At 41.3% G+C, this 18,786-nt stretch overlaps 1 protein-coding gene and 1 long non-coding RNA gene across 2 annotated transcripts in view; one reads left to right on the top strand and one right to left on the bottom strand.

Annotated features, from left to right (window-relative positions):
* The window catches only part of nbeab (neurobeachin b), a 112,050-nt gene that overhangs the window by 9,266 nt on the left and 83,998 nt on the right, over positions 1-18,786 (top strand). The window contains exons 10-17 of the mRNA XM_061047003.1: positions 171-298; positions 687-752; positions 1,038-1,206; positions 3,330-3,768; positions 8,765-8,922; positions 10,180-10,303; positions 11,845-11,972; positions 16,339-16,400. Coding sequence (XP_060902986.1) covers positions 171-298; positions 687-752; positions 1,038-1,206; positions 3,330-3,768; positions 8,765-8,922; positions 10,180-10,303; positions 11,845-11,972; positions 16,339-16,400 — 1,274 coding nt within the window. The remainder of the gene's footprint in view (positions 1-170; positions 299-686; positions 753-1,037; positions 1,207-3,329; positions 3,769-8,764; positions 8,923-10,179; positions 10,304-11,844; positions 11,973-16,338; positions 16,401-18,786) is intronic.
* LOC132980719 (uncharacterized) lies at positions 3,658-17,459 on the bottom strand. Its single transcript, XR_009674199.1, has 3 exons — positions 17,058-17,459; positions 4,651-4,698; positions 3,658-3,812 (listed from the first exon to the last, which is right to left on the bottom strand). It is a non-coding gene; the product is annotated as an uncharacterized LOC132980719 (long non-coding RNA).

Here is an 18,786-nt window from a genome sequence, read left to right as displayed (position 1 = left end):
CGCAGCCTGGAACAAACAGTCATCAGAGAGAAGTGATTAGTTTAAAGGAGGTCATGCATGTTATAGACATTTAATTTCCATTTAACTCTGAAATGAGAGCCTTTTGTATGCTGTTTTTGTGTGTGTGTGTGTGTGTGTGTGTGTGTTGGTGTGCGTGCATGTGTGCGCAGTGTGTTGTGTGGCTGTTCGGAGCTGTCTTGAGTGCAGGCAGAGACACAGAGACAGGGGAAATAAGTCTTCTATTCCCAACAACAACAAGACTCAGGAAATCCTGCTAAATGCTGTGACTTCCAGCAAGGTAGGATGTGATGTCACAACTTTGCTTCCTGTGTCCCTCGTCTCTTTTTGAACATTTCATCTTAACAGTGCATTTTACTTAAAGCACACTTTGCCCCAAGCTTATTGAGTAACCTGAGTAGCGGCGCCTTTTTATTTTCTCCTTCCATTCTTAATTTATTCACCTAAAATACTTAATCTCTTCTTCTTTTGTATTGAAAGTGTGGCAGATTTTCTTTAGTTACCTTTAGGTTGTTTGTTAATGCATCAAATTAATATAAATAGAAAAAAGTAATAGAAAGAAATGGTTTCACTGATCTTTAACTGAGCAGAGTAGCATGTCATATTGTGCTGTCTCTCTGCTTTAGACAGCCATAGAGACTGTCCCTAGTAACCTGTCTCCCATCAAGGACCCAGATCGCCTTCTGCAGGATGTGGACATCAATCGACTGCGTGCTGTGGTGTTTCGTGATGTGGTAAGTCCATGTCACTAAGATTCAGCTGTGGGTAGAGAGGATGAAAACAGGAATCTTCATTTGCCAGATAAACTGGTGTGCAATGCAAAAGCCTTCAGGCAACACAGCACAGGTGACATAGCAACTATACAGCTGGTATATTTCTAAAGCTGCATTTTTCAGAGAATCATTTCAGCACTTTAGATGTGTTTTGCCTCAAGAGAACATTTAAAAACAAACTCAGTGGATTTTGTTAAATGAAATTGGCTGAATAGAGAGAAACCGTGTTTTGACTTCTCTTCACAGGATGACAGCAAGCAGGCCCAGTTCTTGGCCTTGGCTGTGGTGTACTTCATCTCTGTGCTCATGGTCTCCAAGTACCGTGACATCCTGGAGCCTCAGCGTGAGACTGCAAGGATAACCAACCAATCAGGTCGCGGTGTGCGTCCGGGGGTCAACTCACCAACCAGCAAAGGTGTTCACGGCTGTGCTCTACCTTTCTTCCATCCATTCTTCCTGCCCTCTCGTCTAAGTTGTGCTGAGTGTGATATAAAAATGAATGTGAGGTGTCCCTGCTCCTTTGTGATAAACTGCTGCCAGCTCAGATGAGAGCTCATTCAGAAAAAAAGCAGGGATACCCTGACTGCATTCCACGGGCATTCCTTTATTTATGAACTCGGCTAATTGCACCTTGCAGAATTTGGAAGCAAATGGGGACCGGGGCTTGAGATAGTAGTTATCAACTTGAATAGGCATCATCTTTCTCTTTGAAATGAAAGGTAGTTTGTGCCTCTAGTCATAAATCATGCATTAAGTCACTTGAAAGGAAATCAGTGGATGTCTACAAAGGTTTAACGTAATGTCTGCTGCAGTGCCAACTTCCTATTATGAGATGCACGAGTGAGCATACATCATCAACTTTCATTTAGACAAAAGCTGAAGTGAATAAAAGAAACAAGAGGAAGAGGGGAGAGGCTGACGGAAATATGAAAGTGTTTTTTTGGTTGGCTCGGAACACAGAGAACAAAAAAGTGGAGATGAGCAGTGAGAAGTTGAGAGATGAGAAGGCAGCGGCATGCTGACCAACTACTGTGGGTTTTTGGGGCAGTGTATCCAGCCTTGCTATTTTCAGCCCATCTGTCAGTGCCCATTAGGCAAGCAATCCACCAGAGGAGAATGGGATCATAGAGGTTGCTGGGAGGAGAAAGGCACACTGCAGCCTTCATAAATTTCACCAGAAAATAGGGGATTTTTCCAGACGGCATGTGGCAGGGGATTGTCTGATGAACCGGGAAGCTAGGCGAGTTGCTGGCTAAATCAGACCCTGCTGACCTCGTTAGGGGGCATGTGATGAATATTGATATCAATTGGGCCTTACATCTGGGTAAACATGGAGCCAGGACGAACCAAAATTGGATCAAAAAAGCACCTCTGCTTGTTTTTTTGGGAAAATCAGCATTTTATCACAGTGAATAGACAAAAAATCCTCAATGTGTGAAGAAGCAGAATATTGCAGATTTCTAGTGCACGTTAAGCCTGTTATGTACATAGAATTCAGACAGAATATAATGTAATATACAGTAGCTCAGTGTATAATGTATCATGCACTAGAATAATAGAGCAGCTTTCTGACTCCTGTCACTGTTTCTAATCAGTTAAATAGATCTGCCTCCGAAGGCTTCAGGCAGGAGGGAGCTGAAGTAAGGGATTCGTGTTTTATTAGCATAGAGGGAGAATAACAGAGAGATAATCTCACCAGAGGATCAGAGATTCTGGAGAGAGATCTAAAACACTGCATTACCACATGGCTCATTCTTCACAAGCTAAATTTGCTCTTTGACTATGAATGTGAAGTGAGCTCTGGAATTCATTTCTCTCATTAAGATTGGCTTCAAATGAATCTGTTTGAAATCTCCATTGCTTACTTCTCCAGACCAATGTTGTTTGAAATACTTACGCAGTAGGGGAAGGCTAAATGTGGTAAAAATGCTTGATATGTTAAATAGCGTAGTGGAGGGATTGACATCGCAATACGCTCATAGATTCAGTGAAATATTAGATTCTGTATTAGAACGTCTCTGATGGAACGGTTTGATATATGTTGTATGAAACGTTTTGGAAATTTCATACAACAAAGATTTGAAGTACTCTGTTGAGCTCGAGCTTTTAGAAATAAATGTTATCGACTAAATCATTGCTCATGAATGATAATTAACGAAAAATGGAAATCAATATTTTTAAAGAATAGATTCTAATGCAACACAGTTGAAATTTTGTCCTTTAATGCTGTTAGTTCTGTAAATATTTTTCTATTTTGTTGATCTGTAAACTACCTCTTCATTGTGTGTGTGTGTGTGTGTGTGTGTGTGTGTGTGTGTGTGTGTGTGTGTGTGTGTGTGTGTGTGTGTGTGTGTGTGTGTGTGTGTGTGTGTGTGTGTGTGTGTGTGTGTGTGTGTGTGTGTGTGTGTGTGTGTGTGTGTGTGTGTGTGTGTGTGTGTGTGTGTGTGTGTGTGTGTGTGTGTGTGTGTGTGTGTGTGTGTGTGTGTGTGTGTGTGTGTGTGTGTGTGTGTGTGTGTGTGTGTGTGTGTGTGTGTGTAGAAACACCTCTAGTATTTAACAGCAGTAGGGACTATCCTGTGCCATCAGAACACCTCAACATGGATAGCTCCCTTCCCCGCACAGACTCCGGTATCGGAGACGAGCATTGTCCCAGCATCCTTAACGGGTCAGACCTGGACCACAGTGTGGCCGGACCTGATGCCATGAGTGAGCTCATATCAACTCTGTCCTCCGAGATGAAGAAGTCCCAGGAGCGTTTGTCTGACTCACCCAGCGTAGAGGACTTGAAATTATCCTCCTCCATCATCAGCATCAGCCAGCCCAAGAGGGGCATCAACGTGAAGGAGATCCTGAAGAGCCTGGTGGCAGCTCCAGTGGAGGGCCTGGAGGCTGGGTTGGAGGCCGTGACCTACCAAGACCCTGCTGCCAAGGCCCAGGCCCAGGCCATGCTGCCCATGCAGTTTCACTCCTTTGACAGGTGAGGAGGTGACTTCAGTAGACGGCCTGTTGTACCGAGAATCACTAAAAATAATAAACAGACAAATCAATAAATCTGCACTAACATTAGCCAACAAATCATGAATATATAACATCAACATTATCAGTGTCGCAAACCTTGCTGCTGCTCTTAGCTTGTGTTTTGTAGATCATGTCAGTAATTTATCTGGCATGATCTACCAGATCAAATACATTTCTTGTACAGCTACGATGTAACCATGAAGGACATTTAATTTAGACTTCACTGTGATCTATTACAGAGGTCAAGGGTCTGCTGATCGGTATTCAAACCTCAAAGAAATAGATACAGACAAACTGTTCTGAATAGATGGGAGAAAGCCTTGTACAGTAATTACAAACTGTACACTTGGCATTCAAAATTGTAGTAAGTACAGGAGCTGGAAGGATGCAAAAACTTTGTTTTTTTAATTAATCATGAGTTGTAAATAGTTAAAAGAAAAATCAACTTTATTAATGCCAAAAACTAAAAATTACATTAAACCATACAAGAAGGATTATGAGATGTTTGACTGTATAATTTTTTGAGGATAGCTTTCAGACTTTTACATCTATAAAAATGTGTTTGTTTTTGTTTGTATCTGATTTCAGCCAAGTGAGTGTGAAATGCTGATTTGTATACTCTGGGTTTATCCGGGTTCTCCAGTATACCACTAATGGTTTCTAAGGAGCATGTAACGCATAATTCATTTCAGGCCACTTGTATTCCTTCTTCTCCTCGGCAGCAAGGAATTCCTGTGTTTGAAAAGGTCTCAGACGCAGTGTGGCACTGCTCTGGTGTATTTACATTCCTGGATTAGATAAAACCACACAGTAATCTTTCTGGATTCAGGAGTTTACAAACCTTCCCCTGTAGGGATTTGAAGCTTCAGCTCCCCCTGATCCCTGTCTCCTACGGCGGGGAGAGTTTTTGAAATGATTATTTTTGTGAAAGTAATTTGACTTGGTTTAGCACAAACAAAATCTCCCCATATTCTCTGAACACCACTGTTTGGAAGTTTTTGTGTGTCTGCGTAAGCACTGCCAGGCCTCAGAGCGACAGCAGAGGACACACTGAGTCACGAGGAACAATGAGGCCTCCCCTTCTTTTTAATGCATTCTGCTGCTGCTGATCTGGGCTGAGGTGAGCCTGATGAATAGGAGAGGAGATGAAGGAGTATGTGGCGAGAGGACAGCTGTGAGGGTGGGGGTCTCCAGGGTGTTGATGACAGATTAAACAGACGCGGCCTCACGCCACACCACGGCCAGCCCTGTCGCCCTCACCGCTCACAGCCGTAATGGGAGCTGGCAGCCTGAAATGAGTCGCCACACCAAAGTGTATTATTTTTGAAATGCTTTCACACAAACCCTCCTGCCCACATATACAACTTTGTCTCATGCTTTTCATGTCACTCCCCCTCCTGCCTGTATTTGCTGTGTCTAATTGTTTGCCGCCTGCCAGCGAAATGAGCTGCCAGACATGGACAGGCCTTTCATTTGTCTGTCAGGGTGGGAATAGATTGGGAGTGACAACATCAAAAAAAGAAAAAGGAGAGAAAAATGGCTTAAAGTGGAGTGCACAGGAACCCTCATCCAGCCGCCCTCCTGCAGGAGACCCTCATTGAAGAGGTGTTTGAATATCTTTACATCCTGATTTTTTCCATGTCCATTTCTGTTTAATGTAACGGGTTAACTGTTCCTTATCTTTCTTAACAGTTTTCTTCCTGCTTTACTCCCTTTTTCTTTTCAAGAACATTTTAATATAAAAATAATATATAATAAAACCCGCTCCGTAATACATGCGTTTTAGATTATTCCCACAGAGCAATGATTATAGGTTTAAATTTAATTTGGGAGGGGATTGTAAGCGCATATCTGCAGTATCTTTTCCTGATTAGTGCATAACGCACTTTAAAATGAGATTCTATACAATATGTCGGCTTAATAAAAGAACCATTTCTTTGGCTGTACTTTAACACTACAGTCATCTTCCACAGCCAGAAATCTCATTAATATTAATTCCAAGATTAATCCTTGTTTTATTCTCTGCAACTCAATTAAGACAATCCTATTAATAAGATATGCGCTAGATAATCTATACATGATTCATGAGCACTCAGCGGATGAATTATTCATTAAAAGAGGTTCATGTTTTATCAGCATCCTGTAGCTGTAATGTAAAGTCCCAGCTTCACTTGCTATGCAGGAGCAGACGGTCTTCTGCTGGAAGATGCAAGCAAAGGATGATGTTTGGAAAGCAAGATTCAATTCAGGCCCAGTGCCGACAATCAAAACACACTAGTGATGTTCTGATATCTGTCAAAGAGATTTCACAGGGGAGATGGATCTCCTGAATAAATGATATTGCTATCAGTGAGCAAAGCTCTTCCTCAAGAGATAATGCTGTTTGGTTAGCTTTCAAGCTTGAACTGACACTCTCTCTCTTTCTACTCTGTGTGATTAAGTTTATCTGATCTGCTACTTTCCCCCCAAAAAATAGAGGTGCTACTTTTTTCTATAAAGGCATTACATACCTGTGTGCTGGTTGCCATGGAGCAATAGTGCGTCACTGGCAATGAGACAGGATGCACTTTTTAAAATATTTATCTATAAAGTGAGATTACAGAGATCTTTCATAAAGTACATAATGATCATCAGCTTTGTTAATTTTGGGAAATTATTTTTACAGTCGAAAAATTAAGAATGAATTCCCCAAAAGACTGAACTCCTTCTAGGGAAAGCTCGGCTAGTTTCTTAAGCAGTCCAGCATGTTTAACCTCAGATATGAGATGGACCGTGGATATAAACGCAACATAGAACAGTGAAAGTCTGTGTTGTTTAGTGGAGGAGGGATAGGGATTTGCTCCAGATGACAGCAGGCTTTGCTTGTGACAGAGCAGAGGCCTGGCCTGTGTCACCCAGAGTAACGGCCGGAGATTGGACAGGACATTATCTGGCACCCTCACAAACCGAAAGGCCAACTGCAGACCTGATAAGGACAAGCTTTCCCTCTTTCCTGTCAGGGAGCTCTTGCTGGGCCAAGTTCGCTGCATCGTCTCTAATCCTAGGCCAATCAGATTGCAGACATGGGTTTGATGGTGTGTGCTTTCATGCAATGTTACAAGAGGTCACAAGTGTATCTTTCATCTCGAGCCTCAACAATCTTTCCTTTGCATGTTTCATTCATGAGCTCTTGGCCTTTCTGTGTCACAAGCATGTGATGTTTTTTTTTACTGTGTCCCCTGTGAATAAAAGGAAGGCCCCTCTTCGAAATGATGAACATTACGGGTCTATACACATACACAGCCTGTAACACAGAGCTATCAATGTTGGTGAAAACATACCTTTAGGGCAGGGCATGGAGAAATGTTAACTTCTCATCTTGAATCATCACCTTATTGATCTTGAATTTCACCAAAACCCCAAAGTACATTTGTGATTAAATTCCTTATGAAAACATAGATCTGGCTTACATTTACATATAGATATATAAACAAAATTGTAAAAAAAATATAAATACATTTTATTTAATGAACATGGAAGATGAGAACAAGAAGGACCCTAAGAAGAGGGCTGTCTGAAGAAGCTGCATCAATGATTTTAGCTGATGCTGCTACTTCTGACGTTAAACACTTCCAGCCAAGACTTTCTCTTTTGTGCACTGCATAGTTAAGAGTCCAAGTAGCAGCTTCATGAGCCACTGTGTGGATCAAATGCAAAGCAAAATGACTTGTTATTAACATGTTTTAATTATGCCAAAATTACAACATCATGATGCAGTTTTGTAAAAAGCAAGAATGCAAGCTTTGTCAGGGCTGTCCTCAAGAGGAGAAGAAAACAACTTTCAAACACTTGTTTGTTGAATGGAGTCTGGGGTAGATCCATTTTGATGCACTGCAGCAAGTTGGGAAACCTGAACGACTGGAGATGTCACAAGACCAGCATGGATTGTGTCCCGCCTGTTTTGATTCATACACCAAAGCCTGCTGATTGGTCAATACTACTCCGACTACAAACATACTTAAAACAGAAAGTAGAAAACGTAACATACCAAAGTTTAGTCCTGCATGTAGACATTCTACATTCTGGCTTGCCGGCCTGCTGCCTTTAGGTTTATTTACCTTAGCCTCTCCTGCTTGTCTCTATATGTTTGCATTGAATATGTTTTGCCAAAACTTGGAGTTACAGGTTCGGATGTTTATGTTTCAAATGTCCTGACTGACATCTGGGCGTGCTCGTGTTGGCAGTGCCCGGCAGCAGAAGGAGACTGAGGATCCTTACAACGTTCCTCTTTTCTTCTAATCAATGAATTTTAATTGTCTACCCCGCTCGGGGCGTACTTCAGAAAGAAGAATAAGAAATTTAAATTTTATATATATAGTCAAGCAAATCATTGATATTCTGTCCAATCATACGAGGATCTCTGCTCCAAGATAAGGCTCACCAGAAAGTCAGATTAAATAAGGACTACATTTGTTCTTGAGCTAACCTGCCATACAGCTGGCTTAATTCATTTTAACCCCAGGCCCAAGGCTGGATCCCAAATTCCTAATTATTTGGCTCAACTATAACCTTCTGAAAGAACTGAAAAAAAGGGTATTTCAGCCAAGCAGTCTGTTAAATTAATATATAAAGGCCATAATTCAGAGGAAATGAATAATTCCATGAGGTCATCATGAGTTCATGCCTACAGTTACCAACTGCAGTCTCCAAACGAACCTCATGGTATTAAATGTTTCTTAAGGCCACTTGGGCAGGGAAGATATTAACCAAGCAAAACCCCAAACCTCCAGCTCTTCCTCTTCTCCCCGCAAATCTTTTGCAGCTTTTGTATCCGTTTTGCAGTTATTTGTTTAACTTTTATTAACTTGTGCTTATGTTGTCAATCCTATTTAATGTGTTTTTTATTTATAACTGTTAAAGAATTTCTTTGCATGCATTTGTCCATGAGGCATGTTGTGTGTATGTGTTTCCTTTAGGAGTGTGGTTGTGCCTGTGAAGAAAACCTCCCCTGGCAGCCTGGCAGTTCACACAGTGGGAAGCAGCAGCAGCACCTCTGCTGGGCTGACAGCTGGCAGCACCCCCAACATCTTTGCTGCTGCCTCTGCAACCCCAAAAAGCATGATCAATACAACGGGTAGGTCATGCACAAGGTTACTGGAATATACATATACAGTGAAAATGCGACATTAATGTTATCAGTTATGTTTTAAAATATTAGTACTTTGGAGCCATTTAAGAGTGTTTGATTTGGTTTCATTTTTGTGGCACAGTCTGTTTTTGTTGATTCCAAGAATAGAAACAAGGACCCTTCCCTTCTCTGGGTGGTGTGATCATGTATGCCCATGCAGTGGCTCATTGTCTCCACTAGATGGCCCTCTTTACCTTCCGACTGTAGCAGCTATGTAAGCTGCAAAATGAAACCAGGGCCCTTAAGGATACTTGCTGATACAAACACAAACAACACAGTTGTGATACCCCTTAATTAGAAGAGTAAATGTGAATGCATTAACAAAAGTGAAAGGAATAGTCAAACATGGCTTTGCTGAGTAATGTGTACCTTTCTGATCGACCGAAGGCCCTCTGTTCAAACCCCTACATGTCATCTCTACATGGGCTCTGCTGCGTTGAGCCGGTTCCACCTCAGGGCTCCTGTAGTCTGGGCCTCTGAAAGCACCCACTTAACACCAAGAACCATTAGGAGATCCAACACCTTTTTAATGTGCACCACCAAGAAAACTCCCCATGTCCTCTCTGAGTCCCCTTGTGTAGGAATGTGAGAAATGTTTCCAAGTGTGTTTTCAGCTAAAGCCACAGGCTCTCACCCAAACCCATGATCTCACACACCATGCTGTTAAACGAATCTCATGAGAGAATTTATCATAATGTCATATTTGGATGTATGCTGTTTCACCTTTAAATTAATGTTGTTATAATACTATTATTTTGAACTTTAGAACCAACTCGTCGAGCATATGCAAACATTTAATTCAGGTGTTTTGATAAGTCTGCTCATTTTAACAAATTTGTTGTAGTCATCCAGATCACAGTCGGTCTTAGAGCTCTAATTCTTCAAATAATTTTAGTCAGTTTGCATTGTAAACATTTTTACCCCCTTAGAGATGACACTGAAATGTATCTCAGTTAACTTATTTACTATTTATTTTAAATTACAGCGTAAGATTTAATGTTTGACAAAGTTACCGAGTTGATTTTTCCTATAAATTCGTTTTTTTTAACCCTGAACCTTTTTATTTTTATTAATTCTTATCCCACTGCAAAGTAACTGTTATTAGAGTTCAAGTTTATTATTTAAGATTATTACAGAAATCCATGTCTGCTCTTATAATTGCATTGCGCTTATGTCACATCCTTCTTTTTATCTTTACTGCAGGAGCCACAGATGCAGCCCCCTCTACCTCCTCTTCCTCTACTTTGGTCAACGGAGCTACCAGTAAGAACCTGCCGGCCGTACAGACGGTGGCCCCCATGCCTGAGGACACGGTAGAAAACATGAGGTACAAAAACACTTTTCACTTGTGTTTCCTGTGGTAGTAAACTCACATTTGAATTTAAAGCCTGCTCAGGTGTGAAACTTATCATTCAAACACCTTTCCCCCCCTACATAATAATTAGTATTTTCTATTCAAACAAATGGGACTGTTTTTCAACAACAGCTCATATGTACTATATTTACATGTTGGCCTTTTATCACATGTTTTAATAGATGCTACACATAACACAGTTGTTCTTTAACACAGTGGGACATGCTTCCTTTTTTTTTTTACTGATTGTAAACTTGTTTTGACCTTGACTCTTCTTCCTGAATTGCTCTGATGGTTTGTGACAGAGGTCCTTAGTCCTGCTCTCCCCCTGACTGCTGAGAGTCCAGGTCTTTCTCCACTGTCTCTCTACCTCGCTCTGTCTCGCTCTCCCTCTCTCTTTCTCTCCTATTCTCTCCCTCTCTCCCTCTTTCTCTTTGCCTTGCTGTGTTCTGCTAGGAGAATAGATATTCAGTTGCCATGGCAGCAGTCACCGACATCACTTAGCGTTACTGTGAAGTCGATGATAGGACTATTTCACTGCAAAGCCTGCAGATGCCTAACTTGTATTTTGGAGGAGGGAAGAGAGTGTCGACTGAAAGTGTGAACAAAATAAATACGGCTTTGATGTTTATAATATAACTCAAGTTTTCCAATCAGTTCAAGATCAAGAAACAAATTGAATTGAATGAAGTACTGCCTTTTGTATATTTTTTTATTTTTCTCTATTTCAGAGCATTTGCTGAAGCAGACCGGTGTCCAACCCACCAGGGGCTGACACCCTCTGAGCTAAAACCCTTTAGCCCCACGACAGGATTACAGGCAGACTTCAGAGCTGCAGGCCAGTGTCTTAGGCAAGGACATTTATGTTAGCCAACTATGTGTGCCCCCTGCTTTTTATGCTACTCTGTCTTCCATCTGCTGTGTTTTCCCAGGGTGCTGGAAGGCAGAACACACTACACGCACGCACAAATCCTAACCCAGACCTTTCCTCTCCTCTCTTTGTGTCTTATTATCTTGCTGCTTTCTGCCCATTTTAACTAGGAAAACAAGCCTCTCCTGTCCTTATTTTTGCCTAGTTTCTGTTTGGGTATGCAGAGGAACACAGAGATATGTTGCAGTCTGAGCTGCATGACTCCAGTTCACAGTTTCTCTGAGGTGCTTAGATAATGTCAGGTAGCAGCATGTAGTGAGTCTGGAGAAGATAAGGAACTTCTCTCTGCAGTGTCGGACAACTGTGATCCCTGCGTTCAAGCCTGGTAACATGTCTCAACAAAGAAGGCAAACATCTGTGGAGAGATCCTCTTTGTATGTAGAAAAATGTGTTGACATGGCTTTTAACAAAGTTCATCTTTCTGTTATTGACTTCTCCAGTGATAGCAGCCAAACTCCCGTGGACATGCAGCACTGGGTCAACTGTTAGGCTCTCACTGCTCTTTCTCTGTCTTTATTTATGCAATGATTCAGCTGTCTCATTTCCATCTATGACTCTTGTCTTGATATATTTTCTTTGACAGCATTACTACAAAGCTGGAGAGGGCCTTGGAGAAGGTGGCACCCCTGCTGAGAGAGACCTTTGTAGACTTTGCACCTTTTCTGTCTCGTACCCTGCTGGGCAGCCACGGACAGGAACTGCTTATAGAAGGTAAAGATGTTAATGAATGTATTGTATTACTTAAACTGTGGGTGGAGTCCTCCCAACACCCTGTCGATGTATGTTCTCCTCTAGCTGCCTTATTGACGGAAGCCTACGCAGTGGTAGGTGTTGACAGGAGTCACTATTTGCACACAAGCCGGGGGTCTGTCACAGTCTGATTAAATCAGCTTTCCCTTTCATTCATCTTGTGACGTCTGTGTGTTTTGTCTTCTTCATGACTCATTCCGCATATCGCGGATTATTCCTCGATGTGGTATTTTTAAACATCAGGGTTTCACAGTCACAACAAATGTCACAATAAAATGAATGTTGAAATAAACCATGGCCTTTGCCTCGTGTTGTTGCTATTTTTAGTTTCAAAACCAAGACTGCATCTCACCCTGTTACCTGACGTGAGAAGAGATTTTGTTCTGTTGCGAAACGTGTTTATTTATTTAACTGTAATCTTTTGGGGAAATGGCTTTTGCTAGATAATTTGTCTTTGTTTGAAAATTTGGAAACCGTATCCTGTTTTTACACAGCATATTGTCTGTAAAGACCAATCCAAGTCCTTTGACATGTATAAAGATATGTATGTTTCTGCACACACCTTGTTAAGTTTCAGTAATGATGCTTAAGTGAAGGAGCACTGCTACTAAAAGCTGAAATCATAGATGTTTCAACACTGACTTGGTACCCTTTTTACCACAAAAAAAACAAAAACCAATTAGAGTCTTAATAATACAACCTCAAAAATGTTCAACAGTGATGTGGCAGTCACATGGCTTATATTTAAAGTCCTGGTCTCACTGACTCAGTTGTGCTCAGTGTTTGCAGAAGTCTGTGATCCTTCTGCTGCACTCCACTCCGGGCTCTGGTCTTATTTCCTGGTGGCTGTGTGAAGGCTTCCAGTGCCTTCGTCAGGCCTCAAGTTGGCAGTTGCTCACAGTGCTACTTCTGCCTAACCTCAGGGACTGTCTGCCTGCATGTGTGTGTACTGCCACTCTTGTATTGGCTTACATTCACAAGAACACACTGCCACCACAACCAACACATGTGTGTTACTGTGAGTGTGTTTGCAGACGTACGCCTGTGGGTGCACAGTGCAGTGTATGTGTAGCCTGCAGTCTCCTGACTTTCAGTTTGCACAAAGTGAAATGATATCTCTTCCTTTTCTCTCTTTTAACTGTAACCTAAACCGATATTAGTTTCAGAAGTCTCTGCAGTGAATGACAGCAGGCTGAAGGAATGCACTCCCGTGACTTTATTACAGCCGGTTCCTGAAAGACGATGTCTGACTAAAATCCACTTGCCAGAGTGAAGTATATATTTATATATGCTCTTCATACTGCCAGTTACCTTTTTAAATGTGGAAATAATTGTATTACCGTGAATATATATTTTTCATTACCATATATCAGAACTGTTTTAGGTTTACTCAGATTCTTTTAGGTATTAAACGGATAAATCTGATATCTAAAAAAATGTATATTTTCAAACTAATTTCTTTACTGCTTTTTTTTTTATTACATCTTGTAGTGGCTATTTGTCCAAAAACAAAAAAAATCTAAATAAACTAATATCAAACATAATCAAATGACCACTGATGGGGGATGTGATGTATGCAGGCAAAATAAGTCCAATGTCCATGCAAGAGATCTGCGTTTTTTTGGTGGTTTATTTAAAGAAAGCAAACAAGAGAACAAATAAAATCGTGGCTCCTGCTGCCTCTCTTGCGCTGGTAAAAAAACAATAGGCCCACCCAGGTGAATGCTGGTCCTCTACCTGCCTCTTACTTAACCTCTGGTGCCCACAGTGTTACCCAAATACCTAACATGTTTAAATAACTAGCAAAAGAAAATATTACCCAAAATCTATTCTAAATAAAGAAAACGTGTAGAATAATTAAATAAACAACACCACCCAAATATTAGTAAACTAAATACCAAAACTAATTCTAACCACAGTTAAATAGCTCCAACACATCGTAAAAATTATAAAACTTAGTTGGCTAATTCATTAAAAAAAAAAAAATGTCTACAGTCATTAAAAAGACATTTAAAGCAACATGACTACGTTTTTAAATCTTTCCATTCCATCCAGTAAAATTCAACAAACAGTTTTCCCTCCATACATCATGCATGTGCCATACACGTATGTAAATAGCCAGGTGGGTATGTGATGCACATGTGGCCAAGGCTACTGACTCAAGCCCAGAGGGAAAGGAATGGAAAATCAGGTAGCAAAGCCTTGACAAGTGTGAATATGTCTGTTACCCTTTCACTCAAAGTCTGTCAGCAGACTGACCAAGCTGACAAACCAGAGCTGAGCCGAGAGTCTAACCCCACAAACAAGGTCGTAGATAGACAGCTCGGGCCCCAGTGCTTTTCACCAGACATGTTTAACCCTGCCTGGGTCTTTTAAAGTGCACCATGACAAGGATTAGAGAAGGTTTATCCAACAAAACAAACACACAGATTTACCTCTTGAACTTTAAATCTTTAACTTTGTCGTCCTTGTTGCAGTTAGTTTGCCAAAATGGCTGGCTTGATTTCCTCCCTCTCCCCTTCTTTACGCAGACCATTCCCAGGCTCACAGTTGAAATACTGTGCTGTAGTGCAAAGGCGCGCCATTTACCAGTAATTACCAGCCATCCATCACTCCTTAGATTGCCTGGGGTCAAGCCCCCATGTGCCCTCTGTGCCCCTTCGCCTCACCCTACTCCTTCAACCCCCCTGAAGACATGTGGTCACTGCGGCAATTATGTTGAGTGCACCCTGAGCTTTACACTTGGAGTTGGTGGGTAAGGCCTGTGTGTGAACACTGCGGCTGTTGTGATGCCTGCCGCCTGCTCCTTGCTGTCCTCTGAGTGGCCCAGTCTGCCGGCACATTGCCCCACAATGCCACATTCACCCGTGCCTTAACCCTGCCCTGTTTACAGGAAAGGACTGGCAGGCCATGTTTAAATAGAATGCATTTAGTTTGTCTACCAGCACAAGGCCAGGGTCAGTCGGCAGACCTGACTTCTGTGTCAGACGGGACTGACTTATGGCTCAGCGTGTCACAGCTATAACAAGAGGTCAGCCCTGGCACTGTGTACAAGAGAAGGGTCACATCCTCTCCCAGTATTTACAATATGCTCCTTCCATCAGCCTGGACTGTTGAATGGAGAGGGTGTAAATTCAGCGAGAAAAACATCCATCCATCCAGTGTTTTGAATATTTTAAATTCCCTCTGACATTGTACCGTATTTACACAAGCTGTAGCGTTGAATCTTTACTTTGTTGTTGTCTAGCATTAGCATGAAAGACACAGTGCCATCTTATCTACTCCTGTGTTTAGGTGTTGGCTCTTTATTTATAACCTGTTGGTGCGGTCAAAGATTTGTTCAAACTGCATTTTGAACAGATTTTTCCTGTAATTTAATTTGTATCTAATTTATATTAAAAAATGTATTCATAATATCAAAGTTGAACAAAAAAAATAGCTGTAGCTAATTTCAAAATGTAATTGACATAAAAATAGCAGTATGGTGGAGATGCTGTTGCATATGGCTTTAAGTTATATGGTATAGAATCTCCATTGAAATATGTTCTTGTCCTTAATGTCCTTAAGATTTTCAGAGGATCCATCTCCAAGTGTCATTTCAAACACTCTACTCCACAACCTTTACAACAAATCTAACTGAAATGTTACATTAAGGATATCTGGTTCTCTTCTTGTCTAACTGATTGACAACCTGCAATCCATGAAACAAAGGCAGCTGTGTGGCGCAGAGTTTCCCTCCTGCCAGCCTATAATGAGTCCTGGAGAGTCGCATTCTTTCCTTTCCTAATGACTGCACGTTTAATGGTTCCCGCCAAGTGCAAACGAATGGAGCTGGAGGTGCAGAATACGAGACCAGTTGCAGCCATTGTTTCTGCAAATGAGCTTTTCACACCTGCCCTTGTTTCATTAGAGAGTTGTCTGCTTCTGCGGCTCACTGTCTACAGAACGGAGATGAGAGGAGAAGCTGTGAATGTCTGTGTTCACTTCTGAGTGTGTGTGTGAAGGAAGACGTGTGTGGAGGAGGTGCTTGCATGAAAGTCTGTGCTTCTTGTTTAGTACACATCTACTCTGTGTAGATTCTTCCAGTTTTATGATGAGTAAATTGAGAGCACATTAAGTGGGCTTACAAATTGTTGTCACTTTGCTTAAAATATTCACCAGACAAAAATCATTGCGACTTTGTCCAAGGTTGATACTACTAGAATTTAACTACAAGTATTATCTTGGACTGCCACATTAATGATAAACTAACGTCTGTACATATCCACTGATAGTCTCAAAAACATATATTAAAAAATAAAATCTTATTTTGGTTTTGTCTCCACAGGTCTGGTGTGTATGAAGTCCAGCACTTCGGTGGTGGAGCTTGTTATGCTGCTTTGTTCTCAGGTGAGCTTTTTTCTTTCTCCTCCTCTTCACAACCTCTCTTCCAGCTTCTCTTTGTCTCTCTCTCTCTCTCTCTGTCACATCCTGCTTAATAAGCTTTTCTCCACTATTGCTCTCTTGATAGCATATTTCCTGTTTACACTTAGTGGAGATCTGTAAGGAGATGGTTTCACATCTAACTGAATATTAAATGACAATCTGACAAATTAAAAATGGTCAAATAAGATTTTTTTAAATGCACAATAAATTGGTTCAGGCTTTATGCTGTTAAAAATGCATTGTTTGTTGGTGTTTGTTTTTGTTAATTCTTGGTTCAAAGCTAAGCGCACTGCCTTAAATCAGAGTACAACTAACTTAATCTTCACTTAAGCTTTGTTTCTCCTTGGTTTTCTATTTTGTGTGCAAAATGTTCCAAAAGCCAATGGTTCAAACCGGTGACAACATACAGAAACATGCAGCTCTCAGAGAATCCCACAACTTTCTCTGTACACCCCAGAGCTTCAGTCCTGATCCCTTATTTTGAGACAGAGCCCCACCTTGTGCAACGCTGCTAGTGACTGATCACCTCATTGCTGACCCTCTGAATCTCTTGTTAAGCCCTTGTTTTAGAGAAGGTCAAAGCCCCGATGTAGCAGTTAGAACAGGAGATATTTAACATACCTTCTGTCAGCCCATCAGTCTTGCGTCGGGAGCCCATAAGGAAGCCATTACTTTGGTGCCTCTTTGTGGATCCAGACTGCAGGGCCCGATCCTTGAGGAAGTGGATTGCCTCTGTGTGTGCTCCGCGGTATTTGCAGTCCAAAGCCCTCTTCTGCTGGGAGTTCAGGCTCCATTATATCGAGGCCATTATTCAAGGGCTCTCCTCCAAAAAATATACATAAACAGGGCGTCCACCTTGAGTTATTGTTGCTCTTTTGAGGGTTTTTGACTTGCTGCTTTTCTGTCTGTAGAGTATCTGTGGGAAGTTGCTTTGTCCTTCTCTAGGATTTATTGAAGTTGAGAGCGTCAGCATCCTGTTTAGGGTCTGAGTCCTCCCCCCTTTGCACAGATAGCATTACTGCGGCTCCAGAGGTTCCTGCCATTAGGGGCTCTGGGGATGAAACCCAGGATTAGATATTGATCAGACAGTAAGGCCTTGAAACTGGACCGTATACTGTAGCTCAGTGTCCTTCCACAACCTCTCAAATAGGGATGATCTATTGTGTTGCATCCTTATACTGTAATATTAGTAATGCATCCTGCTATGTGGCAAGCTAATACGATTTCAATGTCATGATTTATTATAATTGTTTTCAACATCGTATTGTTTAAGGTGACAGAGCCAATTTATGCAGAGTACATTTTATCATGAGCAAATATAATGTTTAATCCGACTGATTAACACATTAAATTTGTCTCCTGATGAGTGTCTTTTGTGTCACATACTGTATCTGTGAGCTTTCATAAAGCACAGCACGTCTTCTGAGCTGCAGGGTGAGCTTTGGCTGACGTCCCTATAAAATGCCAACCCTCACATATTTCAACATTAATGTTTTAAGACAGCAAGGAGGGCACTTAGTTGACCTTTAGTCGCTCTCTGTTTTGTGACCTGTCAGCTTTATGAAAGAATTAGTGCTAATGATCTGCCTTTTCTTATTTATGCATACTAATCGCAGCAATCATCATGTGGCTGGCCGCGGCTGCAGACACTGTGTGTCTCTCCTCGGCCCGGGCAGCTGAATGAAAAGGTCAAGCAGCTCTGTTTCTTGTAACAGCTTAAACATACAGGGGGGATCTAGAGTGGAGCCACAGAGATTTAGTGATGGAAGGCCTCCAGATGTGGAGAATATAACAGAGCAATGCAGAGCAGATAAAAGCAAAGTCTCCCGCACACTGACAGGTTGGATTGAAACACCACAAATACTTAGTACCCTGCTGAATTCCAGAAGGATGAAAGTGGGAAGAGGATATTTTCTCAAGGCCAGCATGCTGTCATCTACTGTTGCTGGGACCACAAAAAAAGTGGTGGGTTTTTCAAAGATTGATAACTCACCAAATCTTCATTATTATAAGCACTTTTGCTGCTAAAATCAACTTGATTTGTTTCATTCATGATTTTACTGAAGTCACCAGTGTCATGTCTCTTAGTCACATTGTGTCCAACAGCAATGGCAGCTGAATAAGCTCAGGTAAATGTTCTGTATATAAGACATTCAACACCAAGCAGCTAATTATTTTCCATCAGGAGTTTATGAAAGCTAAACTGAACTTACATTTCTTCAGTTTTCTGAAGGGATTGCTAAGATGCTAAAGCTAGTTATAAATGCTTGATATCTTAGTAGGCAATTCTCAGCCAACAATTCACTCATTATAATGAAACTGGGCAACAATTTGTGAATGTTGTTTTTTT

Source organism: Labrus mixtus, chromosome 9 (genome assembly GCF_963584025.1).
Source record: "Labrus mixtus chromosome 9, fLabMix1.1, whole genome shotgun sequence".
Taxonomy (NCBI): domain Eukaryota; kingdom Metazoa; phylum Chordata; class Actinopteri; order Labriformes; family Labridae; genus Labrus; species Labrus mixtus.
Note: the sequence above shows the minus strand (reverse complement) of the source record. Positions and strands in the feature narration are given on the sequence as shown.